At 42.5% G+C, this 27,668-nt stretch overlaps 1 protein-coding gene across 6 annotated transcripts in view; it reads left to right on the forward strand.

Moving 5' to 3' along the window:
• The first annotated feature begins 5,637 nt into the window (after window positions 1-5,637).
• LEF1 (lymphoid enhancer binding factor 1) overlaps window positions 5,638-27,668 on the forward strand; it is a 108,046-nt gene continuing 86,015 nt past the window's right edge. The window contains exons 1-3 of one of the 6 annotated variants that reach the window (XM_010953643.3): window positions 5,638-7,193; window positions 9,646-9,712; window positions 11,144-11,277. In XM_010953643.3, coding sequence (XP_010951945.2) covers window positions 6,981-7,193; window positions 9,646-9,712; window positions 11,144-11,277 — 414 coding nt within the window. In that variant the 5' untranslated portion in view covers window positions 5,638-6,980. Of the gene's footprint in view, window positions 7,194-7,282; window positions 8,520-9,645; window positions 9,713-11,143; window positions 11,278-27,668 lie in introns of those variants that run through there. The other 5 variants (XM_010953644.3, XM_010953641.3, XM_010953642.3 and 2 more) reach the window with 5 other exon arrangements.

The following is a 27,668-nucleotide window of genomic DNA, read 5'->3' on the forward strand; positions in this document are numbered from 1 at the left end:
ACACAAGTGTTGCAGATGTGGAGATGGTCACAGCAATGAATGAGTGTGAAACTATCAGCATTTGCTCCTGTGGTAAAGATTCCTAATGCTTTAGAAGCTTTTTGTTTGACACCTACAAGTCTCCATAAGAATCATCGTTGCTTCCTACCTTACATTTGTACATACTTTCACATGCAATATCTCACTAAATTTTTCTAACAATCATGTCAAGTAGGCTATTATTACACTTATTTTGCAGAAAGGAAACTGAGTCTGGGAGAGGTTAAAGGGCTTGCCTGAGGTCACCACAGCGTGCAAGCAAGTGGCAGCACCTACCTTCAACCCAGGATTTCTGATTTTTTGCATTATACGATTTCAAAGCTGTCTCTTTACATTGGTTACTTCTGAAACAACAGAATATTGCTCAAGAAGTGTATGCAAGGAGAGGCCTTAGAGTTATTTTTGTTTTGTTTTGTTTTTTACCATAAAGACAGAAACTTTCTGGCTAGTCAGGGTGTAAGAGAATATTTCCAAAGTCTGTCAATCAGATTTCAAATCATAAAGACCAGAAGTGACAACTAGTGCTTTGGTAAAAATAATCTTAACACTTGTTTTCCAGATTTCTGTGCAAGGAAACTAAGCGGCACACCTTACGGTGTGTAGAAAAAGCAGCACTCTACACAACAAACACGTGCACATGTGTTGTATCAACGTTCTTTTCCCAAATGTGGTCGCAGAAGAAAGTGTGAAATATACTGAAATAAGACAATATTTATGGCTGAAGAAATTCGGCTTCACATAATGGTAATTATGAACAAGATATTTTCCCTAATAAAATTACTGCAAAGTAAAATCTGGAGAAACTAAGTGTTTCCCTATGTCCTCTTTACTTTATTCCATGTGCTCAAGAATAGTTGCGGGAGAGTATAGGGAGCGGGGCGGGGGTGGGGGGGGGAGTTCTAGAGAGACGGCCTCTGCTGAGGGTTGGTTTTGCTTTAGAAACTGGAATGTGTCCAGGCTTGATTTTTATTTTCAATTCACATTTCAGATCCAGCTCCCCAAACTCTTTGATCTTTCTCCCTGTCTCCTTACCCGGAAGAGAACCCTTGGCCTTCTCAGCTGGGAGCTGGGAGCACACGTGGAAAGACTGGCTCGGATCCATATTCTTGCCAAATTTAGTCACACAAAGGGGCCTGCAAGGGAAAAAAGAAAGGATGAAAGCGGCAGCCGCCGAGACTTCAAAGGCCACGCCGCCGCGCCGGGCCCTGCGCAGGCGCCGCCCTCCGCGGATATAAGGTGCGGCTCGCACACGCGGGCGGCCTTTCTGCGCTGGCGACCCGCGCGCGTCCTCGGCCCGAGGGTGGATGGAGGGGGGACAGGCGGCGGAGGGAGGTACCAAAGGACGAGCCGCCAGGTCTGCGCTACCCGCCGCAGCCCGAGGCCGGTCCGCACGCCAAGTTAAGGAGCCTGAGAAAAGTTTTCAGAAAGGAGGGAAATGAATTTCACGTCCAGCTCGCTAGGCGAGCCGTCCTGCGGCCCGCAAATGTATTCCAGCTCCCAAATCCATTCCATTCCAATCTGGGATCCCCTTCCAGACATAACGCCGGCTCCTCTGCACGGGAGCCCGGGTTCCCGCCGGGGGTTGACAGGGGTTCCCGTCGCCGAGCCGTGCGGCGAGGGCGCGTGGCGGAGCTCACACTGGCCCGTGCCGCTCCTCTGAGTATGCCCCGCGTCCCCTCCTTCCTGTCCGCGATCACCCCAACTTGCCTCCTCTCCCTCTGGGCGCCCTCGGGACGTGGGCCCTCTCCTTTGGGTTGGCAGAGGGTCAGCCAGCAGAACCCACAGGATGTAGGGTGGGATGGGGCCCTCTCTTGCGGGCCGCCGTGTGAGGACCCGCCCCCTTGGACGGGCGCGCCTTGGCCCTCCCAGCCAGCGAAACGCGGGCGCCGAACGTCCCACTCGCACGAGCGCGGGAGAAGCCGCGGGAGGGCTGGAGGGGCGCGGCGGGATCCGTGGGCGGACCCCGCGATACTCTGAGGAGCTGCAGACGCCAACCGGCGCCGGCTCGCGGAAGCCCGGCGTCCGCAGGCGGCCGGATTTGGGAACTACATTTTCACGGTCCCACGAGTTCTCTGTTACCCCCCGTGGGTGTGGGGGTTGAGTTTGTTTGTCTTAGGTGGGGGCAAGAAGAGGCGGAAGAACCCCTGGGACACAAACTGCCATTTCCCTCGCCCCCACCCCTCCCTTTCCGAGAAGTCCGTTAAACTGAAGATGCCCACAGCTTTAGTCCCCTGGTGATGCTGGAGTGGGAAATCGAGGGTGCAGGAGTTCCGTCTCTGGAATCACATTATTCGTTTTTCTAGTCCTTCACCCTCGCTACTCTCTCTTCCAGCATTCTCTTCCGTAGGCCCCCTCCATCTCCTTCCTTTGTGATCCCACCAAAGTTGTAGCTGGGAGAGAGTCCAGGCGACACAAAGGGGGAGACCGGGAGCCTGGGCGGGGGGTTAGGACCAAGGAGGCGGAAAGGGCTCTGAAGGGCACCGCGCTTTTCCCTCCTCCCTGTAATTAAGGACTCACTTGAGTGTCTGTAGCTGACTTGACTTGGCAGCAAAATCGCCAGGGGGAGGGGTCTCTGGTGTGTGGGGTGGAGAAGCGGGTTGTGGAGGGGGTCAACCTCCTAGTTCCCCTGCCGGCACCCGTGGGGGGCTGGGCCGCGTTTACCCTTCGGGCTTCGAGGCCTGTGTCTGCCGCCCCCTCTCCTCTGTTCCGGCGCGGGGTGGGCGCCTCGCCCCCCACGCGCAGCGCGGTTGACGGCGCCCGGCGCAGAAGGAAGTGTTGATATAAAACAAGTCACTGTTCGCTCCCAAACTGAACCCCAACCAACCAAAGCCACCAAGAGGGGAAAAACCAACAGCAATCCAGCCAGCCCCTGGCAATTGTTTCACGGTCGGAATTAAATCACATCAAAACGCCCCCTGATACCCACATCCTGAAGGAGTGAACCTGCAACAGCCATCCTCCAGTCGTTCGCTCGAGTTCACACGAACAACCTGCCTTTACATCCGAGGGAAGGGGGCGGAGGGCGGCGGTGTTTCTCCCGCGCGGCACCCACCACATCCCGGACTTTGCGCCCCAAGAGGCGGCTGCATATGTTAATAGAAGCCCCCACACGAATTAGAAGAGACTTCCCCGCAACAGAAATACCTTTGCCTGGAACTTCGCCGAACCTGTAGGAAAGGAGGAACGTCTTCCCAGGGTTACTTCGCCCCTCCCGCGGCTCACAGCCTTTCCTCCCTGGAGAGACAGACTTCACGTGGAAATGTCAATCTCCCTCCCAGACCAAGCTTTAAAAAAATGTTTTCTAGGAAAGCACCTTTTAAGTGCATCTCATCAGACGATTTGCAGCAATGCTAAGGACAATCAGCCAACAGCCCGCATGCCACGAGGAGGGAAAACAGCCACGCACATAGAATAAGGCTCTGGGTGATTTCGTTAGAAACAGTGTTTCCAAAGGAGATTTGCCGCAAAACACAGAACGCAGCCACCTACTCTCGGCCCTTCTAGTAAACGGTCCCCACTAGTTACTGTTCCAAAAATTCCCATCTTCTCGAACTCCTAATCTCCAGGACACCTGGAGCTGAGCTCCAAATGACTCAGGGAGTCCAGATAATTAATATGAAGGAGTAAATGGGATTCGAATTAGTTGCAACACAAACAGGGGGGTATAGGAGTTGTCATTTAAGCTCTCTTTGACTTCTAGAAAATACCCTCTGGCCATTCTGAATGCCGCCCTCCCCCCCTCCCCCCCCCCCGTTTGATGAAAAGGAACTTCTACTCTGGTTGCTTTGGTGAAACAGTTTTCCAGTTCTTTCTACTCTGGTTGCTTTGGTGAAACAGTTTTCCAGTTCTTTTCTTATCGGTCAGATTGGCGCATTTGTGGGAGAACTTTTGGCTTTGTTTTCCATATATCTTTTAGAACAGAGGGTATAATGTCTGACACAGCTACATGTTCACATCTCTGGGACATTACACGGAGGAAGTTGCATATCGCTACCAACCAAAAAATAAAATTGAGGTTCCCCCCCCACCTTTTTAATATTGCCTTACATATTTTAGCAGATTATTCTTTTTGTTTTTCTTCTCTAAGGCATAGCATTATCGGCTATTTAAAGTGGAATTAATGTTTCACTCTTCCTGGGTCCCGTCACCAGCCCTTTAATTTTACCCGTCCCCCCCAGATAGAATTTACTGTGTGACCACTGGCCACACTCTATGTGAGCAACTTAACCCTTTAAATGATGTAGTTTTTAAAATTGCTTCCTAGTGAATTCCTATCCCTAGCAAGTAATTATCAGTAGGCGAAGTTTTGAGTGCTCATTTGGAGCATTGTTAAGATCTTTACTTATACAGTATCTAGCAGCTTGCAATTTCCTCCTTAGGGAAAGAAGAGGGATCTTTGCATGACGATTCCTGTATAATGGAGCTAAAGTCTGATTCTGTAATGTTTTTCTTATTTTCAATTTAAGAGAGATGGAGACACATTTCTTCCTGCCCCTTGTTTACTGTTCTGAGGTTTTACAGATGGCTACTGTATTGAGTATAATAATTTTGCCTGGATTTTTAACTGAGGAGGTTTGAGAGCCAAGGAACAAAATGTAATGTGTTTTCAAACTTCAGCTTTGCTCATACTGTAACTTTCACAAAGCATCTCCTTAAAAGTCCTGTCCTTGTACAAAAAGTATCAAAGAGACGGTGGAGGCTGGGGAATTTTTGAGGTTGGATTCGGATTTGCATCTTCAAGGGTCCCTTTGAGCGTTCAGTCTGAGGTGCCAGAGACTGCCCTGTCCTCACTCCTACTGGCTTCGCTCTCCTGAGTCCTTTTGCCTTCTCTTTCCCCTCCTTGGCGTATATCTCCGAAAATTCATGAGAGACCTAGCATTACTCGCTGTGATTCCCATGGTGAGGAGGTAAGGAAAGAGATCTTGCTTAAAAAGCGGTAATTAAGACCCAGTCTTGAGTTTTTTCTTCGTCGTCCTATTTTTTTCGGTAAGCCCGGAGATTGTTTTTGCTAGCATGTATTCCCTTGTCCTTTTACAACATATTTAGAAAAGCCACAACTCTCTTGTTCTTCTCGCTTCCGTTTTCTCATATTAGTTGAGCAATGTGTTGTTCCCCCTTTTCCTTCTATCCTCGATTCCCGCCTCATCCCCTCTGTCAGAGCATCTATCAATGTGGTGTCGATCACAGCTGCGGCGGCTTCTCTTTCATCTTCTTCCCACTGCCAGAGTAAGGGAGGGTGAGAGGGCGGCGGAAAGGAGGTGGGGGAGAGACTGGCGGAGGAAGGGGGGTGGGTGGGAAGGGACAAGAGAAAAGATACTTAGATGGTGAAGTTAAACCATTAGGTCAGAGTTTCTCGTCAATTTCACGTGGGCAGCGCGTGAAAGCTCAAGAAGCGTCGGGTCCTTCCTTCCCTCGCCAAGTTGCCTAAATTTTTCCTCTAGCGCGCGCGCGCGCGCGAACACACACACACACACACACACACACAAACAACTAGGACTCGTCCTACAGGCTCTGGGAGAAGAAAAAAAAAGTCCTCAATCACCACCTCCTCGCGGTCCCCCTCCTCCCCCACAGCGGGCAGCCAAGGAGAGCTGGAGGCGGGGGAGGGGAAGGGGAGGAGAAGCGACGCAAGTGGGTAGCTTTTCAGCGCCGGCGAGGCGCGGGAGGAGGAGAAGCAGTGGGGAGGCGCAGCCGCTCACCTGCGGGGCAGGGCGCGGAGGAGGGACCAGGCTGCGCGCTCTCGGGCCGAGGAGCCGGGACGCGCCCGCAACCCCGCACGCGGCCCAGCTCGGGGCGTCACCTCCCCCAGGCTCGGCGAACCCGAGGGGTGCAGTTCTTTGCTTTGACAAGCAGCCCGACGGAGGCGTGGAGAGCGGCGAGCAAGAGAGCGAGCGAGCCAGACTGAGAAACTCGAGCCGGGAACAAAGAGGGGTCGGGTTGTGTGTGTGTGTGTGTGTGTGTGTGTGTGTGTGTGTGTGTGTGTGTGTGTGTGTGTGTGTGTGTGTGCGCGCGCGCGCTCGCGTGTGTCTGTGTGTGTGTCGACTCCAGCTCCCGGCAGAAGCATTTGGGTCCAAGGCCCCTGCTGTGAATCCCCAAGACCCAGCCGTGCCCTCCACTGCCGACTCCCTTCGCTCGCCGGCACAAACTTTATTCTTGGCAAACTTCTTTTCTTTCTCTTCCCCTCCTCCTCCGCCCCCACCTTCTCCTCCTCCGGCAGATTAAATGCGCCAGGAGAAGGAAAACCGAAGCGAAAGGGAAGGAAATAAGAAGCTCTAAAACGGACATCTCCAACCCGGGTGGCTGGTTTTTGTTCGGTTTTGTGGTTTTTTTGTAATACCCTCCAGGAAGTGGACATTTCGTTGTCTTCAGATTCTCCTTGCACCGTCTCTATTGGGGCAAAGGGAGTCGTTTTGCCCAGCTCCCTTCTTTTCTCGGAAAACAAACTCCCAGATTGGCATCCAGGGAAGCTAGGGTGGAGAGGTTTGCGTAGAGACACGCCAACGGACCCTCCTGTGCACTTTGGAGAGTCGAACCTCCTCCGGAACCGGCGTCCACCGCGCGCAGACCCGGGAGACGCTGGTGGCGTGGGGTGGCCGCTGCGGCAGCCTAGCCTAGCCTAGCGCGCGCCGCGCAGACGCCCCCAGAGGCGCCGGCTGCGGCGGCCCTCGCAGTTCTGTGTCCTTTGGCCTCGGGGACGGGCGCCGGCGTTGGTCTCGGCGGAGTGGGAAGGCGCAGGCGGCTGCCCGGACTCGGGCGCCGCTGCAGCTGCTCTGGTTGTCGGCCGCCAGCCCCGTGCTCGCCGGCCCGGCTTCCGCCCGCCCTCCTCCCTCACGCATCCTTCCAATTCTCCTTTTCTTCCCCCACCTTTCGTTGACCCATTCTCTTTTCTGCTGTCGCCTGTGGTGCTCCCCCAGCGGAGCGGAGATTACAGAGTGGTCGGGATGCCCCAACTCTCCGGGGCAGGCGGCGGCGGCGGGGGGGACCCGGAACTCTGCGCCACGGACGAGATGATTCCCTTCAAGGACGAGGGCGATCCCCAGAAGGAGAAGATCTTCGCCGAAATCAGTCACCCTGAGGAGGAAGGTGACTTAGCCGACATCAAGTCCTCCTTGGTTAACGAGTCCGAAATCATCCCGGCGAGCAACGGACACGAGGTGAGCGGGCCGCTGCCCCGAGCTCCAAGAGGCGTGGCGGGTCCCGGGAAGAGCAGAGGGAATAAAGGAGGGAAGGCACCCAGCAGCCCGGCCTGACTGGTCCCGAATAGGTCTGCTGGGAGCAGGGTGGGAGGATGGGGGTAGATGATGGGTTCCTAGTCAACGTTATTCGTGTGTGTGTGTGTGTAGAGGGGTGTAGAGGGAAACATTACAAGTGGATCAGTTTTGGGGTTCGGAGATTAAACCGTTGGTTTGCGGCCAGGAGAAGCTGCCTTTAACCCGTAACGTTTCACCTTCGGACTTTTTTACTGGGGTTGAGAGGGTGCGATGCCTTAAAGCGAGGATGAACAGCACAACTGAGAAGTTCTTCCGTAGAACGGAAAACAAAGTGCACGCGCTCTCTCTCTCTCTCGGTAGATGTCTCTGCAAAAGTGCGTTAAACCACCAAAGGTTTAGGTAGAGACGAGCAGAGCCGCAAGGCAGAGAGGAAGGGGAGGCGGGCGTGGGCCGGGGACAGGCGGGGCCGTCCCAACCGCCGCCAAGCCGGGCTCGCGAGGAGCCGGCCGGCCGAGGGGGCGCGCGCTCGGGCGGCGGGGGCGGTGCGGGACCGGGTCCTTGCGGCCGCTGGAGTTCCAGCGCCGGCGCAGGCTGCCGGGAGCCGTGGGAGCGCTGAGTCGAGCCACTTCTTGGAGGCCCTGGCAGTACTGCCCGCCACACTAGTTTTCTCCAACCACCTTCACTTAAAGAAGAAGAAGAAAAAAATACCACGCTTCTCTCTGGGGTTAGTTTGAGCCAAGATCAGGCCTTAAATCTATGCAGAAGAAAGGCGAGTCAGAGTCGAGATGCGGCGGAAGCCAGGGCACCCACTCAGGGGAGGGTGGAAAGCGCCTTTATCAGATCTCCTGGCCCGCTGCGGGCGATAGCGCTGGTAACCCGAGTAGAGTAAATAGAGACACGTGGGTGCTGGCGAGAGAGAGCCGCGAACCGGACCGCGCGGAACGGCTATTTCAGGCCGCGAGGAGAGCTTCAAAAGATGAGGGGTGGGGGGAGCGGATGGACCCTGATACCCGACACTCCACTGGCCACACTTGTTCACAACTGGGCAATGCTTTGGAGGAAATCCGGTAGAAAAGACCTGACATTCAGATGATTTCACCAACGCTTTTTCCCTCCAAAGAAATTTGGAGGGTATACCCTTTTTCCTTAAATGGCATCCTTCTGCCCCCAAAAAGAAAGCTTGTGGTTTTGAGGGCGGGGACATTTTGGGTTTTAAACAGCAAGTTTAAGAACACATCAGAGTTAACCTTCTTTATCCCAATGGCAGGGGTGAGTACGCATTTTGGAAGGCCGGGGACCTGGGTTCTGAGGAGAACATGGGGGTGTTCTCTATCCCCTGAATCTTTCATCCCAACATGCCTATTCAGGGACAGCTAGGTTGCAGCCAGCCCTACTTGAAAGGTGTGTGACCATGTGTGTGTTGTAGGAGGAGGTCACTGGGAGGACGTATGTCCAAGGAACCAAATAACATCCCGAACACTCGAGGCCAAACTCAGATTTGTAGAGCAGCCTTTTGTTTTGTTTTGTTTCTAGCCATTTTGCTTGTCCTTTCTTTTTCTATAAATAAATTTGCCAGCCACTTACCATTTTCTGCATGTTTCTGCCCTGCGGAGAAGGGCCCTGCGTTTGAAGCCCAGAACCCAGGTATAAGGGCTGTGTTAATCTTTGCCGGTGGTAAGTGGGCATGGGGCAGGCCCAACGAAGATGGTGAAGGGGTAATACCACTGATTTGCACGTGGTTAAGTCTGGGTGGATGGTGGTTACCAGAACTGATATTAGCTGGGCTACCTTTTAGGTGTCTATGACCCAACTCTCAAATTTTCCTCCCTTTAACCACAGAATAGTTCACTTTTCTCTTGTAAGCTTGTAGTCAGCTAACCATGGTAGATTAGGAGGAGTGGAGCTCCTGCTTGAACTGGTTTGGGACAGTTGCCTAAGACCCTCATTTGTCAGTAGTGGGCTTGTTTTTATTTAAAATGTCATTTTCAGTTGCAAAATCGTTCTTCACTTGTTTAATGAGTTCTGATTGAAGTGAACAGTGGTTGAAGAAGCTATCAGAACCATCAACCCCATTAACTCAGATTCCTATCACATTGGGCATCCAAGTAGCCTTGATGTGTTTTAGCGAACAGCATACGGACCGTCCCCAAATTTGTTTTTATTATTATTTATACTTTCTAGTCCTGGGTAGATAATTCTCAGAAACACATGTTGAAAAGGAAAAGATTTCCCAGTACTCAACCCTAGCCTATTCTCTAAGATTAAGAAAACAGGCAGGTTGAGTTGCACCTAATCTTCCTCCTTTGAGTTACCAGTGGAATCACACTTACTTTGGTATTGTCATAAATTCTAAGGTGATTTCCTTTCTTTTGGGGGTGGGGAATTGTGCTGTTAGGTGGCCAGACAAGCACAAACTTCTCAGGAGTCCTACCATGACAAAGCCAGAGAACACCCTGATGAAGGTAAGACACTAACTCTACTTCTCCCAGTTTTATTGTTTAACATGTGCAATTTGTGAATATAGAGATGTTTTTTATTTTCGTCCAAGAAACCCAGATTAGATGTAATATGACATTTGTTAAAATGGAAAAAAAAAAAACAGGAAATTTGTTGTTTCTCCATAATGTGTGTTTACAGTGTAAAAACTGTGAATTTAAATGAGTGAGGGGCCTTTGGATTTCAGTTGGCTTCCAAATTCTTTGTGGAAGAGAAATGTCTATGATGAGTTTTCGTCTTTTCCTCACTTTACCTAAAGTTCTAATTATAAATAGATCTTTAGTATTTTTTTCCTGAATTGTTACAAAGTAACAGTCTACATCAATTTATTTTCCAACAAGAATAGTTTCAAAAGGATTTTCACTTGTAAAATTGCTGTTTCTTGTTATAGTGTATGTGCATACTAAATATGGCTCAGTAAAGAAGAATCTAACCTTTAAAAATATAAAACTTAATTCTTAAAGTTAGGAATGATGCATACAGAACATGATAGTCAGACTTTCTCCCCATTTCTTATTCTTGCTCAAAACATTAAAAATTATGTATATATTTTAAGATTTAAAGAGAACTCTCTGTGACTTTAAAAGAATGTGTAATCTGTAGGGTTCCTTTGTTGAACAGTGTCCATTTCTGTTCTCCTTTAATTACTCACAATTGGCCTGACCAGAATGAAGTGTTCACATGTACAACATGTCAGCCAGGGGAAGAAGGAAAGAGAGTATAATATCAGGCTTCCTTCTGAGCTACAAAGTAGTTACACAGATTGAAGAGAAGAAATGTATACACTGAATACACACAAGTTTCTTTGGCAGAATGATGTAAGTGTAGCACATAAAATTAAGTCTCCTGGAGTTAATCCTTCATGAATTTGGATAGTTTCCTGTACACTAGATACAACTCTCTCACTCAGTAAAATGTAGGCATTTTCTAGAAACCTAGAAGCACAGGTAGAATTTTTGAGTCTGCCTGTAAGCTGGAGCATAACTTTAAGTAGAGTAAATGTATACGTGTGTGTAGAGCTGAATGGCCTAATGTATTTATATTACAGCTTTATGTTTGTGTGTCTTCTTTCATCTGTCTGTATTTCTTAGTCCAGTTTGTTAGTATTAGAACAAATTAAGTTAGATGGATAACACTTATTTTTGTAAAAACACCAGTCAGTAGTGGAAGTAAATTGAACCACATGTTTTTAAAACATCTGGTTCACTGCTAAGCCATTTAAGAGAATAAATACCGTCAATCTAAAATAGAGCATAATAATCCAGTTACAATATTTTGTAAACAAATCTTTTATGTAAGGTCTGATTTGTCGTAGAACCATTAACTTTTCAAATGAAAAATACAGTGATATAAAAAGGAAGTCAATGTGTCATTGATTGTTCTTTGCATTCTCTCAGGAAAGCATCCAGATGGAGGCCTCTACAACAAGGGACCCTCTTACTCGAGTTATTCAGGGTACATAATGATGCCAAATATGAATAATGACCCATACATGTCAAATGGATCTCTTTCTCCACCCATCCCGAGAACAGTGAGTAACATGCTGATGTTGCAAATTATTTTCAGAAGTGCAAATTAACTTATATTTTGGCAAAAATGTTTGTTTTTTTAAACACACTGGAAATGCTTTCATTATATATGTCCGGTCATTGCTACATAAGACCTGCTATGAGGAATGGTTGCCTTAAAATTATGCTACGTTTGATGTTTTGCACTTGGAATTTTAACTTTTGGCTTATTAGTTAAGATTAATAAAAAACAGATCATGAGCTATGATGAAATCAAATGAATTTAAATCAGCAAATTCATGATTTTATGAGTATTTGCTTTCTACTCTGTTGAAAGAGATTGATTTAGTCTTTCAATTAACTAAGTGCTGTATGGCTCTCACTGCCCATAAGCTGTCTAGAATCAGAACTCCTTTGGCTCGTTTGGAGCTGAATGTTCAGAATGTTACTTCAGCTTTCTAAAGTGTCTCATTTGATTGTATTAGCTAATGTTTCTTTAAAATCGGTTTGGCGTGGGGTAGGGGAATGAGCTGTTTTTACTTTATTGTGAATTGTTAAGAAAGTATCACCTGAAGATTACTCTAATGAAAACTGTTCTTTTTTTTAATCTCGGAGTTCAGTTAATTTTTAAGTTCTAAAAATGCAGTGGCATTGTAACTGCGTTCTGCATTATGCAAATGATAACACTATGAAGAATTTTAGATGTTATTTGATGATATTTTCTCTTTTGCTGAGAAGTGGAAACCTCACTTAGGCAGGAAGAAAACATGTAAAGGGTAACTTGTGTAGAACATGTGAAGTGTGCTGGTGGTGGAGTTCTCCCCGAGAATCAGCTCTTTGAAGGTGGTAATGGAGTTCTACTGATCCGTCAATATATTTACCTTTCTGGCCTCGGTCTCCCACCACCACGCAAACCCCAATGAAAAACTCATACGTTTGGGCCTTGGAGGTGAGGATTTCCGTCTAACTGGCCCTCCTGGGAGTTGAATCTAGGATTATAGGATGGAATTTGTAGTCCTTGCCATATTTGCCCAGAGCTTCTACCAAGTGATAAAAATCAGTCACAGATGTTTGGGCACGTACTGTTGTTAATACCTCAGTGAACAGAATGTGGGAGCAAGATGCTCCAAGTAGCAGAGAGGAGTAGCTCCCAGTCAGTCATCAGCAAACAGTATCTGTGGTTATCTTGATTATCTGTGGTTCTCAACTGTTGAAGTGATAGGTCTATGAAGTAAAACCACTTTAAGTGGGCACTCTGATTTAGAAGTTATCGTAATTTTTTCCCACAAATTTTGGAAAGATGTTTGACCTTTCAGGTAGGGGATAAGATTTTTCTAATTTTCACATAACAGCTAACGTGGAGATCTTGGAAGTCTTGTGATGGTTGTTATAGGAAGTAGCGATTTCACATTATATTTTAAAAGGCTTTTCAAATATTTAATGATAGAAATGTCTATGTGGTATGTATGAATCTCTTACCTAAAAAGTGGATGAACTAGTAAGAGCAAATATAGATTAATATTTAGAGACCACCCAAATAAATGCTTCTGAGTTTTCAAATGTGTAGGAGACTTTATATCTGTTTGAATTAAACATGCGTACATATCAGGTATTTCTTTTAAGTTGGGCTGTTTTTGTTTTGCTGGTATTTTGGAATAGATACATCTTAGACAAGGAATAATTGAAGATTTCTGCTGAAGGCCTTTTAGAATAACAAAGAATCTTTACAACAAATCAAATTATAATCTCTGACTTTGTAACAACAGAAAATACCGCTAAGATAATCTTACACTTTTTGGCAGTGTATACAGTTAATGCTTAGTAAGTAATTGTGGAATTTATTCTGTTGTTCAGCTGCTTCTCCTTTCAAAACAATTTTTAAAAAGTCAATATAATAAAAATCGATTGATATTTGTAAATTATCTCCAAGAATATTGAAAGTTAAGCTTCTCCCTCTTTAAACCAACATTTTCTGCCTTAGGTCTCTCTAGCCTTTTCTCCCACCCCCCCCCCCCATTTAAAATTACTAGAATGGAAAGTATTTATTGTTAGTGTACGTATTAAAATTTTGAGGTCAGTTAGTTGAACAGTCATTCATTGTTTAGGAAAGATCTGTGGCCAGAATAAATGTTGGTGGGTGCAGAGTGGAGGAAAGGGGTGTGGTGAGGAAACAGTTACCCTACCCTGTTATCTACTGCTTTGCTTTAGTCTGTTACATTTTAGGCACATTTTCTTGGCAATATTCTGCAGTTTGCACAGTTCCAAAAGCTTTTCAGTTTTAACCACAAGACTACCTTCAATTTTTTCTTCAAGGGTCCGACCGAAGTGAGTTGCAGTCTTTGGTTTTTAATACCTAACAGCTGTTTTTAATGTGTCTAAGACCCAAAACACTTTAACCGGAAGGCAGCCTCTCCTCTTCACCCTAACCACACTTCTGCCTCTTGCTCTAATTTAGCTCTGTCCTTAGCAGGACTGAGTGTTTGTGTAACTGACATCCACGGTGATAGGTTGCATCTAGGGTGTCAGGAGCAGGGTGACCATTTGTGTTTTGGCCTAGGGTGGGAGCAGGAGCAGTCCGCCGGCATCCCTGTTACTTGGATTTCCATTCCAAACAACTGCTTGTTTACTGCATCTGCTGCCCTCAGGTGTTAGAATTGAAAAAATATCTGAGGGTGGGGGAGGGCCCTGCCTGCCCCTTCCCCACACAAAATCTTCTGTTTAGATGCAAGTGCAGGTAATCCAGAGAATACCAGCTGTGGCCAGCTGGCACACACAGAAATGTTTCTGCTGGTAGCTCGTGGTAACAATTCTATATGCGTTTGCTCTTTTTTAGACGAACACTGACATACGTCTGCACGCACAGCTTTTACCTATGACCTGAATAGAGTATTGCCTACACAGGAGAACAGCTTTCGCCAATCAGGCTTTTTTTCTTTTGAAGGGAAATTTTAATTGGCCAATTACATACTTACAGAAATTCTTAGAGGTGTATCTATACCATAAATCTTATAAATGAATGTGTCAGAGAATTTAAAATAAGAATTCTTAGTTCAGATGAATTGGGCCTAAGGAGAAAGCACCTTTATATAATAATAGCACATTTGGTGTCTGTGAATTCTTAAAGTACAGTAAACTGTGGCTTGAATTCTTGTCTTCTTCTAGAGTGAGAAGATGCAGAAGCCTGTTAAATATTTCAGAGCAGGGGCCCTGGAGAGTTTATTAAAATCATACTCCCAAGACTTTCTTTCTCTGCGTCTTATTTATGAAAATTCTTGGTGGCCAATGGTTAAGTATTAAAAAAAAAAAAAAGTAGTTTGTTGCGTCCTGCGCTGGGTGCTGGCACTTGTGTGCTGAATACCGTGTGACAGTGAGCTTGGCTGGCTTTACATAGTGAAAGTTCCTATTGGCCTCATGCACTGTGGTTATTCATCTTAGGTGTCAAACTTCCATTTGTCCCTCACACAACCCAAATGTTTAACACCTCCAAAGTGAAAGATCTCATTTCTCTTCGGCTGCTCGGGGAGGGAGAAGCAGCAGACTTAGCGCAGGAAGCGACTGCAGACATTGCAGCTCGGGTCCCCCCAACCACAGTAACACCTGGTCAGAATAGTGCTGCTGCTGACTGTGTTGTTTGTTTCTGTCATCCTTCTGAGGATGGATTTTTAGGTGGGAAAGGACAGTTGTTTGTGTTCACATTTCATCTTCCTTTCTTATTTTTAGTAGACGTTGCTATTAAAATGTTTCAAGGGTATTTTTCTTCATTATTTTGAGCAACTCAAAAAAATATGGTTTTTACCTTAAGGGAATCAACATTTGGATTTCTGAGGAACGAAATTATGCCTAGTGTAACTTTATCTTAACCTCCCCCCACCCCACCCATGTTTGTATTTGCTGACAAACAGATAAAATTTGATTTTTGTCACTGCTCACATCTGGAATTAAGAAACGAGTTGGACATGTCTAATCAGTAAGCTTACCCTTATCCAGCTGTCCATCACACTGCTGCATAGCTTTGAAAATAATCACAGGAACAATAATTAATCCAAAGATAGAAGGAGACTATGCTTATTAATTCATTCAAGGGTACAGGGAGACTATGGCTTATATTTTAAGTAAAATTTTTAAGGTGGAGTGTCTTTTCACTTTACTGCAAGGAGCTACTTCTTTTGACTTACTGATAAATTATTTTAAATTTTCTAATCTAAGTTGTATACTTTTTGAAGCTAAGTATATTAAATTTTCCTCTTTGCCTCAAGTGCAGGAGAAGTTAAGTTTTAGAAGCGTATTCTATCTCAGATTGAATGTGGATGTCAGGAGAATGTGTGGGAAAATTCCTCAGAGCCCCAGACTCTTCTGTTTGATTCATCTTATTTAGTACTGCTACAAAGTTGGGAAAGGACCACAGTAAGAATAACTGGGACCAATGACATCCCCTCTTCAGATACCTTAGATATCTTATGACCAAACAGCATCCTAATTCAAGTGTCCCAAGTGTCCCAAGTGTCATGCTACACGTGACCCTTTAGGAGCTAACATTGCACTTGCATGACTTGTACGGCAGAATTGTGATCTTTATTCAGATAGGTTTTTTTCGAAATGACCCTAGACATTTCTTGTTCATTCATAAAGACAGAACAACCCAGTTTCACAAAAACAAAGGCAGTTGAGCCAACCTGCAGAAAATCTTGCTCTTTGAAGTCCCCCTCCCCCTCCCCCCATATAGGTCCTGAATTTGCTCTCATCAACCCCATTATTTTGACCCATTTTGGTCTTGCAAAGACTTGTGTAATTTTAACAGGACAGAGTAAGGGCCTCACAATTGGATCTGTCTGGACTTGAATTTATCTCACAACCATTCTTCAATAGTATCAACTGAGAAAATTTTGCAACTTATGAGTCTTGTTTTAAATAATCCTGTTAGTTCCTTGGACGGAAATGTTTTTGGTTTATGTGACTGACATGTTTTTAAGCAATCGGCTTGTTCCATTCCTCTCTGACTCCTTTACTTACTCATTTGTGTATCATAGACGTGATTGGAATTTTATCAACCTGGTTTTTCTTTGGTTTCGAGATAGACTTCAAATTTAAAGAGAAAATATACTAGCACCATCCATGGGCCAGCAGAAAAGCACATATATTTTATTCCCAGGCAAAAGTAGAGCTTGGCATTCTATAGGTGCTGCTATCATGGGACTGAAGGTTTTTTCAAAAGAAGGTATTCATTTAGAACTTGTATCTTTAAAGTCATTATTTAAGTGATTATGCCAAACTGAGCCAGTCTGTTGAAAGCTAATACTGTAATAGTCAAGAGACTTAGTACTGCTTTATACTGTCCCAGCAGGTCCTCGTACATTTGGAAAAGGCAGCCATTGGACTGTATTTAAATATTTTTTAAAACATATTTTAGATTGATGATCACTTTTTAAATATTAATTATAACCTTACGAAGTCATAGTATAGGAACTGTAGACTCCATTATCAGCTTTTAAGTCATTTTAGGTGTATAAATTAATCCAGTCTCTAAGATTTGGAGGTGCAAAGCCAGAAAATGATCTAGAGACCAACAACAAAAATGGGGAAGGGGACAGATCGAATTCATCAAAAAGGAGAGTCAGAAGTTGAATGGAGAATGGACAGGGAACAGGGATTGGTAACTCCCAGATTCTGATAATCTAGCCAATCTAGCTGGGACTGTTTGCAGACTATTATCAGGCTATTCAGAGGACTGTAAAGTCTCTATAAAACAGTACATTTATGCACAAAACCCACTCTAGCTAAACCTCTAAACCTGCTGAAATTATCCACTTGCTGTTACTCAGCTGCCTTCAATTTGCATGGAGAAAATTGCAAGGGCTTTACAGAGCAAACAAGAGTTTAGGTTACCTGTCCCCTTTCCCCCATCTGTAGGAGAAATATGACTGACAGAGATGTTACTTCACACAGGGTCTAGAAATGTGTTTTTGTAGCTAACCTGGAGCAAGTATACTCTAAAAAAACTTTTTTTTTTACTATTGACCATTGTTTCTAGCTATGCCCACAAATAATACTATGTGGAACTTGATGACAGTTTTGCAGAATCAAGTTTTGATCTTCATCATAGTAATTTATTGTTGATGTTACGTTCACTTTTAAAAAGAGGTCTTTTTTTTTTTTTTTTTTTTTTTTTACTGCTTTACTCAACATGGAGAAAGGTTGAATGAGGGGTAGGTGGCAGGAAGGCTCTAATATAAAAAGCAAAGTGGCTCTAGTGTAGCTTTAATTTTCTTTTCTTATTGTCAGCTTCTGAATGAAATAGTTACCAAAACTGTTAAAAGCTGACAAAGATATTTTTATAAGTCCTTTTATTTTTTTGAATCCTGAAAATTTTTGCAATAAAGCCTATCAACTGTGGATGATAGTTGATCCTCTGGTCAGTTGATCAGGGACTACTGATGAATTATGAGATAGTTACATATTATGAGTCAGCCTAGCACAGAATAGACGCTTCAGTAGATCTCCTGAATAAATAATGTGCTAGAAAATTTTCATATTTGTTTTCTGGATATTTCCAAATGATCTGTGTTTATTAAACCAAATGCGGTGTGAAAATCAAGATCTGAAAGTGTCTGCTAAATAATCCTTAGTATTTTATTATTTCACTTTTTCTCAGATTTGTTGATCAATGAGCATTAGACCATTGTGTTTAATGAGGACATCAGTCAGTCCTTACAGAATGTTGTTTCCAAGTAACACCTGAAAATAGTCAACTGGAGAGCTTGCTGCTAGAGTGAAAAGGAATGGGATTGGGTCCTCATATGAGGACTGGTCATAAAAAGCACTTACCTCTTACTTAGGTCCTAGAAACCTAATTGAAGAAAAGGAGATGATAGAAATGACTTTTTCAGAAGGGTGCTTGAGATGGAAATATAATAGTAATAAAAAGAAAACCGTCTTCAATTATGTTTCAGGATCATATGGTTAATGCTTTTTAATTCATTTTTATTCTTTCCCAGATAGAAAGGATATTTCTTTTTTCAGTTTAACAGTTGAGGTATTTTAAGATATTAAACAATTCTGCATATTCTTTCCAAGTACATGTGGTAGCATCCGTGCTGACTTTTCTAGGCCAGTGTGTATTGTAAATTGATTACACCCTTCTGCAGTGTGGAGAGCACAATTTTTGAGTTTTTATTAGGTGGAGGTAGGCACCTGTGAGCCCTGTGAAGGCTGAGCCTGTGGGGGAGGAAAGTCCTGGGGAAGATGTCCAAAGATCTGGAATCTAGTCCCACGTCCATGACTCGCCTCCAAAGCCTTGGGAAGGCATTAAACCTCTATCAGCCTTTGTTTTCTCATTTACTATGAGGCATGTTAATATCTGGCTTACCTACCTAATATGATTGATGTGAAATTCAGATGGCACAAAGCCTGTGAAAGCACTAAGTTTTCTAGATTAAAGGAGCAGAGCAGGAGTCTCAGATGTTGCAAGCCAGTGTCCTGGTCCCCACCTGGTTGGAATTCTGTCACAGGAGGGGCTTGGCTGTACCCTGGAAGCTCCTGAGAAAGGGAGGAGTTTTGGGGTCTTACCGTGCCACCATGCTAACCTGGAATTTGGACCCTGTGTGAAGGCCTTACATTAACCTTCAGAAAATATTTGCATCAGTAAAAGTTTTGGGAATTGTCACTATGTCCTTTATAGAGATAGCTTTCTTCTCTTGGGCTCTTTTTTCTCTCCCAGTTGTTAGGAGACCACCTGGTTTCCTCTTTAGCTCTCTTGTCCTCTACTAAAAGAATGATGTGTGTGAGGGAACAGATTTCTAAATTTCAGATTTGTTAAAAATCTCATATCCTTCTAATATTTGATATGAAATTGCCAGGTAACTCTTAACTCCTTGGATGGGGGTAAGAATCAGTTTTTATTTAGGAGACTCTTTTTTCCTTCATTCTTTAGGAGCTGGGTTTCTTCTCACTGCAAACATTATACCGAGAGGAGATTTAAGAGCCCTGTGGGTGTAGAGGACAACAGGCGAGTTATTTTTCCCCCATCGAATTTTCTTCTGACTCAAATCTTTCCAGCTTTCCTGGCACCTAAAAAAATCAGGTCCAAGGGGATATTTTGTCCAGGCAGCAAGGAGAAATCAGTGTTTTTCTAGTCTCATTGGAAAATTCCAGCTTTCATCCTTTGAAGACCTTTTTCTCTCAAAAAAACTCAGTGAATCTTAAGTATATTTCAGTGTGGAGTTAGCTTTCTTGGAACAGAATTCTTCAATTTTAAATATCATATACTAACCCTTGTAATAATTATGAACACATATCATCTTGGCACATTAGTTCATATGACTTGGATCAAGGAGGAAAGGTACTGTGATCTTAACTGTGTTAACCTTTGTCTTAGACTTCAGCAGTTAGATTTTTTAACGTCTGAAACAAAAACAAAACTACCAAAGTAAAAAATGTTTATTGTTTACTATGCCTAGGCTAACCGGTTAAATCGCCAGCAGGAAAAGAATCAAGTCTCCCAGACATTGCTTGAATTGCTTTTTGCTTTTTTTTTTTTTTTCTTTTTGATATATGTTAAAAGTTTAAAATGAAAATTCAAGAAAAATTTTTGAAAGGGAAAACAATTAACTTTCTTTTTCTAATTACTATCATGTGCCAGATACTGTGTTAGGCATTTTACATGAGTGCAAACTGTGAATAGGTGTTGTAATCTCCTGTGTGGAAGACAAGGGGCCCGTCCTCGGGGACAGCAGTAACCTGATTCAGTTTAGTAAGTGGTAGAGTTACTGCCCTTCCTAAGGTCTAAAAAGTTGTTTATTTTCATTTAAAATAACCATATTTGCCTTTCAGAACATAAAATACTTATTAAATTAATCATAATGTTGATTAAAATGTAAAGCACAAAAGTAATTTTTATTTTGAAGAGTTTTTTTGGCAGTTTCTTTTCAATAATGCCTAACTATTTTTATGAAAATAAAAAGAACTAATACTTTCATTTAAAAAGCAATACATGTTCACCAGAAAACTCAGATGAGCAAAAAGAATAATATTCAGTTCCCAGGAGCCTGCTGTCAGAGATGACCACTCTTAAAATTTGCCATGCAGCCTTTTAGACTTCTTCCTGTGCACATTTAGAAATACACACACACAGATGGAGGTTACAGCTCAATGGTAGAGTGCCTGCTCAGCATGCACAAGGTCCCTGGGTTCATCCCCAGTCCCTCCACTAAAAAGTAAATAAATAATAAATAAACCTAATTACCTCCACCCCAAAAAGAAAAAAATTGAAAACAAAACAAAATAACCAGAAATACACACATGCATTCATAAATAAATGTCATACATTCTTGGCAATGGGAACATAATATACCATTTTGTACTTCTTTTTCCCAGCATATGCAGTAGATAATCTTTTTTACTCTTCTGTAACATCATTCTTATTGATGGCCTAATTTATTTAATCAGTCTTTTCTTGGTGAGACATTTAGATGGTGTCACCTTTTTTCTCTATCTTAAGCAATATTGTGATAGAATGCATATTTTCTAAGTCTGTACAAATTCTATTTCTTTGGAGTACATTGCTAGAAGTGGAATTGTAGAGTCAAAGGCAGTTCACCTTTTTAAGGTGGGATTAATCCAACATTGCAATTTAACCTTAAAAAATTTTATTTAAGGTCAGTGTTTAAAGATATTACTTGTTTACTTTCACATTTGCTTATGGTTGGTGTTTTGAGGCTGATCATTTTGATGCCTTCCTCCAGTAAAGAAATTAGTCCAGGATGGATAAGAAGTCAGACACATGGGGAGCAGAATATCAGCTTAATTTTTTTTAATCGTAGCAGCTTAATTATTATTAAGGCTGGAGAATGTGACTTGAACCATGACACAAATTTGGACTTCTTTAGACTTCCCCAAATGGAACACACCACTAAGTCACCCAATAAGGGCAAGGAACTTCACCTCCTGTAGAACTGGAGATGAGAACAAACCCATGTTCAGGCAAGCTGGCCCCAAGAGAGAACAAAGGGTCAGTCTGCCCTTGCTCAATTCCTTCTCCAAATCTCCAGAGATGAGCTGCTCTTCCTTGTGGAATGTGAAGAAAGGGGTGGGAGAGACAAAGACTGTAGCCACTGCCAAGAGAGCAGCTCCTACTTTATTGGCCAAGCCAAGGAGGAGGGGAGAAGGAGAGCATGGTTACCTCCTTAGTCATTATCCTTGCTCAGAGTGATCAGACCGTGGGCCAAGGACAGTAATAGTACAATACGTGCCTGATTATGATGGAAGTTGCAGCAGAGCCCTGCTGTTGGGGCCAGAAGATCTAGATCTCAGTGTCTGCTGCTGACCAGCTACAGCCAGTTACCTACTCTCTGAACCCTGGTTTCTTCACCTGTAGCATAGACTGCCATCTCTTCTGCTTACAAATACACGGTACTCTGCATTAGTAGTGGTGTTTCTGGAAGGGGGACCAACTGCATCTGAACTTACTGGTGTTCTTGTTAAAAATCGCCCTTAAAGATCCAGACTAAACTGTACTTCCTCCATGAAGCTCCTCCTGATTCCACCACCAGCTAAGACTAAGTGCTCTTGCCTGTGGGTTCCCTCAGGACCTTTTTCATAACTGTTTCTACATCTTATAATAGTTGGTTCTCCGTGTCTGTTTGTCTCACTAGCTGTTAGTTCCTTTAGGATAGGAAGCTTGTCTTACTCATCTCTATTGCCCAGAACCTGTTATACTGCCTGGCATAGAGCAAGTTATTCCACATATATTTGTGGGATAAATAGAGCAGAAGTTTTAAAACTTCACTAATGTAGGGCAGTAACACCACATATCAATCTATATTTAAATAGAGACTCTAAAAAAAATATATACTAATGCAGAATCACAAACCTGAAACTGAGCTTAGAAATTGTCTAAGCATTAAGTATAGTACATGGACTAAATATTAGCTATTATTTTGAGTACTTAGTACATGCCAGGACTTATTCTAAGCACTTTATATGCATTAATGCATGTAATCCTCACAATAACCCAGTGATATCCCCAATATCCCTGTTTTACAGATGAGGAGACTGAGGTATAAAGAGGGTTGAGAAACTGAGACATAGGGAGTGTAGAAATGGTTAAGGACCACTGTAAAACCAGACCAAGAAGTGCTCGGTCAGATACTGTAGGTAATTTGCTTGGATCACACACTGGTAAGTAGTGGTGCCATGCTTGGACCAGGCCTTGATACCCACTGCAGGGTGCTTTCTGCAGCTTGTTTTCACTGCCATCACTGGCACACAGAAGATGCTCAATGATTGTTGAATCAGTGAATTTTTCATCAGGAAGATATGAATGATTCTTAACTATAGGGCTTTTGTGAGTATAAAATAAGATAGTATATGATTTTATAAATGTCTTTAACATTATTTTAGTAGCAATAGGTATGGTGTTAGCAGAGAACATGGGATTCAAAGGCAACAAGTTAGATACAGTTGGGGGGGTTAGAAGAGGGGGGAACATGTGGAAAAGATGGTGAAAGCTCTAGCCTGATGATGAGGGGAAAGTATTGGTAGAAATAATGAATTTAGAAAGAGGAGCAAGTTTTAGGACAGACATTTATGAGTTTGGCTTAAGGACCAGCCTATGTTTTCTCTTTTATCTTAAGAAAACAAAAAAATTAACCAAAATTAACTAATATCTGAAATGAGATATTTTACATTATGGACATCGTTTCAGTCCATAATTTATTTAAGTCAGCCATGCCTCACAAAATCACTTCACTTATCTCTGAAAGCTGCCTGGACCTTGATTAGAAGCTTCTGTGTGATTATGAAAAATAGAACTGCATATTACCATCGCTGAGGAGAGGAATAGTATTAATACACTAGCATGTAATATTTAATATTTAATGAATGCACTTTACATGCATTTTTCTTATTAGAGACTCACTGTACCACTATGAAGTGAATACTACTAGTCTTCCCATCCTTCCATTCAAGGAATTGAGGCACAGAGAGGTTATATGATTACTCTAGTCCCAAAGTTTAGTAAGTGGTAGAACTTGGATTCAAAGCCAGATAGCCCTGATTTAGGAGCTGGGACTCATTTCATAAAGTAGTTCCTTCTTCTAAAGGATGATGAGAATAATCTTTAGTCAATGTCAATAAATTACTTTGAGGATTAAAAGTGTCTGTTATGCTTATGTTTTATTAAAGAATGTAAACCGTTCAGCTTAAATAACATGTTCTAAGAATACTTCAAAATTGTCTTCTGGTTCACTCAGCACATAACCATGTAATTGCTCAATATATTCTTGAAAATCCCCAGGAAATATTTGTTTCTTGGGTATATCAGCCATATTTTGATAATGTCTAATTTTTATGGGAATTCATGTTGCTCACTTCTGGGGTCCCAGTGTCCTTAAGTCTTGAGGAGTAAATAGATTAATCAAATAGCCATGTGGCCAAAGGTTTTGGGAGTCTTGGAATCTCTGGTGAATGAAGGTGGCCCTTATTCCGTAAGAGCTGAGCATCTAGAGGCAAAAATCTGCTGCCACAGGATGTTCTTTGCACAATACGCAATTAAAATGTGCTTTGTTTTTAGGAGCTGTTTGTGGTGATTTTTGTGGTATCATGATGTCAGGTTAAGTAAGAGAAATTAGTTTAGGATTAACTGGAATTGTGATCATTCCTGAGAAGTTGCAACAGTGGGTTTCCTTAAAAAAATAAGGAAACTTTTTTTGTTAGGATAATTATTAGGAACAGTCTTCTCTTCTTCTCTCAAAAGGGAGTGTCTTTTTGTTGCTGGTTTTAATACAAGTATTTTTTATAAGTGGGCTCATAAGGTTATATTTTATTATAATTTTTTAAATTAAAAGTATGTTGTTGCTCATCTTTCCATGTGATTAAGTAAAGGTCTGTATCATCAGTTGTGGCTGAATACCATCCTATTATAAGAATATTTCAGTTTATTGATTTTATACTCAATTATAGATTTTTTGTTGTTACTTGTTTTAAACAATGCCAAAATTAAACCCTGTTACAAACACATATTAATAATTATTTTTATAGGTTATATAGATTTAAATAGATTATAGACCTAGATTCCTATTGAAGTAGATTATAGGTAAATATATATGTATATATATTTATGTTTGACATGTTTATGTGAATTGCTTGATCGTATCTTTCTTGATTTATGAGAGCTTTTTGTATATAATTCATATTAACCATTTTGATAACAAGAAAATGCTCTCCAGCATTATCTTGGCTTATTCTTACATTTTATTTCAGGAGAGATGTTAATCAAGCTCTTCTGACTCATGTAGGATGATAATGTAACTGGAAAAGCATTTCATTTCATTTCACTATCAGAAGAAGACACCTGTTGTTACAGCAGTCTCTGAATTAAACCTTAAGTTTAGGATTAAACAAATTTTTGATAGAACAAACAACGAAGAATGTTTGTTTCAGGGATGATTTGCCGTTCATCCCATAAATATTCATGGAAGGTACTTATTTTGAAAGTCATTGTGCTGAGCCCCATAGTTGATGAATGACAGTGAAGACAGGGTCACCACCCTCAAGGAGCTTACAGTTTAGTAAGGGAGAGAGGATTGTGCAAACACCCACAGCTGAATGCAGAGTGAGCAGGAGCTACATCAGTTAGCACAGGACAGGAGTGGGCAGGTCTTCCTGTAGCCATGCAGTTCCTGAGTGCTGCAGTTTGTATAAGTGCTTTTATATGTTTTTCTTTATTTGCTTTTAGTTCAGTGTGGAGCATTTGGAGTATTTGGTTTACTTGTTTCAAAATGTTTGTGTAGATAATTCTATTTGGGTAGGGCCAGGAAAGTTGCTTCAATAAAGATTTTTTTAATTAAAACATTATGCATAGTAAGTAACCTAAGACTATGTAAGAAAAGAACGTAGAACAATTTATAGAGCATTTTATTTTATTTATTTTAAAAGTGAAGTTAATACATCCATCATAAAGCATTTTAAATGAGCAAGTTTATAAACATCACTGCCAAGTTAACAATGGTTGGTAAGCATGAAGGCTAGAAGTTAGAGCCTCTGTTTAGTTGTTGATACTATGTCACTGTTTCATTGTACACCACCAGAAACTTTAACTTGTGTAAGACGTTTATTCTGTGTATGCTAACCACATTTTAAAGAGTCACTGTCAGGCTTGACCACAATTAGAATTAGGCAAATGGAAGGAATCTCAGGAAGGTAGACAAGTTTCCATTCATATATAAGAACACATGCCCTGGATCTTGAATGCCTGAGCCCAAATCCAGGATCAGCCCCTGGCTAGCTATCCAATGGCAAAATTACTCTTACCTCTGTTTCTGTTCCTTACTCACAGTTTGAAAATTTTCCCAATAGTTGGAAACACAGCAGGAGATGGCTTCTTTGAAAATGATGTTACTTAATTACCACATATAGGAAATATTTGGTCAAAATCCATGGCAGGGAATCACTACCTGCTAGGCATAGGTGTCAAGATACATCTGTGAATTGCAAGCCTGAGGATGTTTGCTTTCGTGTCTTCTATACCATTTATTGAATAGTTCTAAGCTAAGACCAAATTTAAATGATGTAAAATCGTATTAACTAGATTTCATGAGGGGTTTTCACATATCTATTTGGGGAAATTAGTCAAAGATTAAATTTTTCAAAAAGAAATGTTTCCTCCCAAGATAGAAGGAACAGACATCTCCTTGTAGTGGCAAGAGAAATGTGACGTTTAGCCCACGGCTGAGAAAACACAAACCCACTTCATAATTCAGGGACATCTGAGGTTTTATGTTATGTTTATTTGTTTTTTGAGTAGTTTTTGAGTGAATTCAATAACGTGTGTGCATTGTGAAGTTTGAAAAGTAGGCTACCTAAGGGAAAACAAATTTTAAAAGGCTTTTTTTTTTTAAAGTTCTGTTGTTGCTAATTTCATGGTGGGGGTAAAAATACTGACGTGAAGTTAGGCAGTTTGTTCACTAGCTGTGTGTCTTTGAACGAGTTCCCAACTTCTTCGAGCCTCGGTTTCCTTGTCTAGAAGTGGTAACAGGTGGTGGTTGTGTGGACTGTGGGAGGCATAGTCATGGTGGTGTGCCTGCCTTATTTAAAAGCCCCTGGGCTTCTTGGTGCCAGACCTCTGAGCCGCATCAGAGAAGGAAGCACATTTGCATTTCTCTCGAGTTGTTTTATCGGTACTGAGAGTGTCAAAATTGACCTCAGTGCTTTGGTAAAGGAGTTTTTCTGCTCTAGGGGCAAAGCAAGGTCTGATGGTATGAGGAAGGAAGAAAACTGACCCCGTGCTACTTTTGCCCGGCTCTGGAAGGGCATCTCATTGTGCTTTAGTAACTTCTGGGAGCACAAAGGTTAGACTAACCATACAGGTGAGACCTGGACATCTAATTTGAATGGTTCTGTGCAATTGACCTGCTGACCATTAAAGGTCTGCCTTCAGAAAACCAAGCTATGCCTATTTCTGCTTTTCCTCCTCTCCTCACACCCCAATGTATTCCTGGAATTTGTCACCCACAGTTGCCATCCAGATGCTGTATTTTTACAAGCAAACATTTTGCTGTTTTAAAGTCACAGGGTAGCCCTGTAGGCAAAGACTAAGTCACACAGTAGTTTTACTCAGAGAGATTACATCCAGGAAGGTTTTCTCTTCTGGCTTTTTTTTTTTTATTTGAGGGAGAGGAATTTACCCACTTGTTCAGCAAATATTTATTCAATGATTACTAATTTTTACATAGCTTTATCTGGATATAATTCATGTGCCATACAGTTCACCCATTTAAAGGGTATGGTTGAATGGCTTTTACTGTATTCACAGATTTGTGATTATCGTGACGGTCGGTTTTAGAACATTCTCATCACCTAAGAAAGTAAGCCTATATCTAGTAGCTGTCACCCCCACCCCATCTCCCCGACTCCCTCACCCCCAACCCTAGGTCTGAGTAACCACTAATCTATTTTTTGTCTCAATGATTTCCCTGTTTGGGACACTTAATAAGAATGGAATCATGACAGGTAGTCCTTCATGAATTGCGTCTTTGAGCGTAGTATTTCCGAGGTTCATCCATGTTGTAGCATGTATCACAACTTCATTCCTTTTTTCCTCTGGCTCTTCATGGCTGAATCGCACCTTCCAGAGGTTAGGTACTTTCCCTGGTGCAGGTATGAACATCTGTACAGTGAGAAAAGAAGTTGATTCAGTCTATTTTGGGAGGAGGGAAAGTTAAAGTCAATTGATATTTCAGATATACAAGTCAGTAGTGAGAATATTTTTGACCACAGAATGCTGCCAGTTAAAAAAATTGACCATTCTGTAATTACTTATGAACTATATACTTGAATTACTTATTTATCTAATAACTCAAGAGTATACCCTTAGGGCACTGTTCATGGGCATTCATGGAAGCTGCAAACTCTTACTTAAAAT

Source organism: Camelus bactrianus, chromosome 2 (genome assembly GCF_048773025.1).
Source record: "Camelus bactrianus isolate YW-2024 breed Bactrian camel chromosome 2, ASM4877302v1, whole genome shotgun sequence".
NCBI classification, from domain to species: domain Eukaryota; kingdom Metazoa; phylum Chordata; class Mammalia; order Artiodactyla; family Camelidae; genus Camelus; species Camelus bactrianus.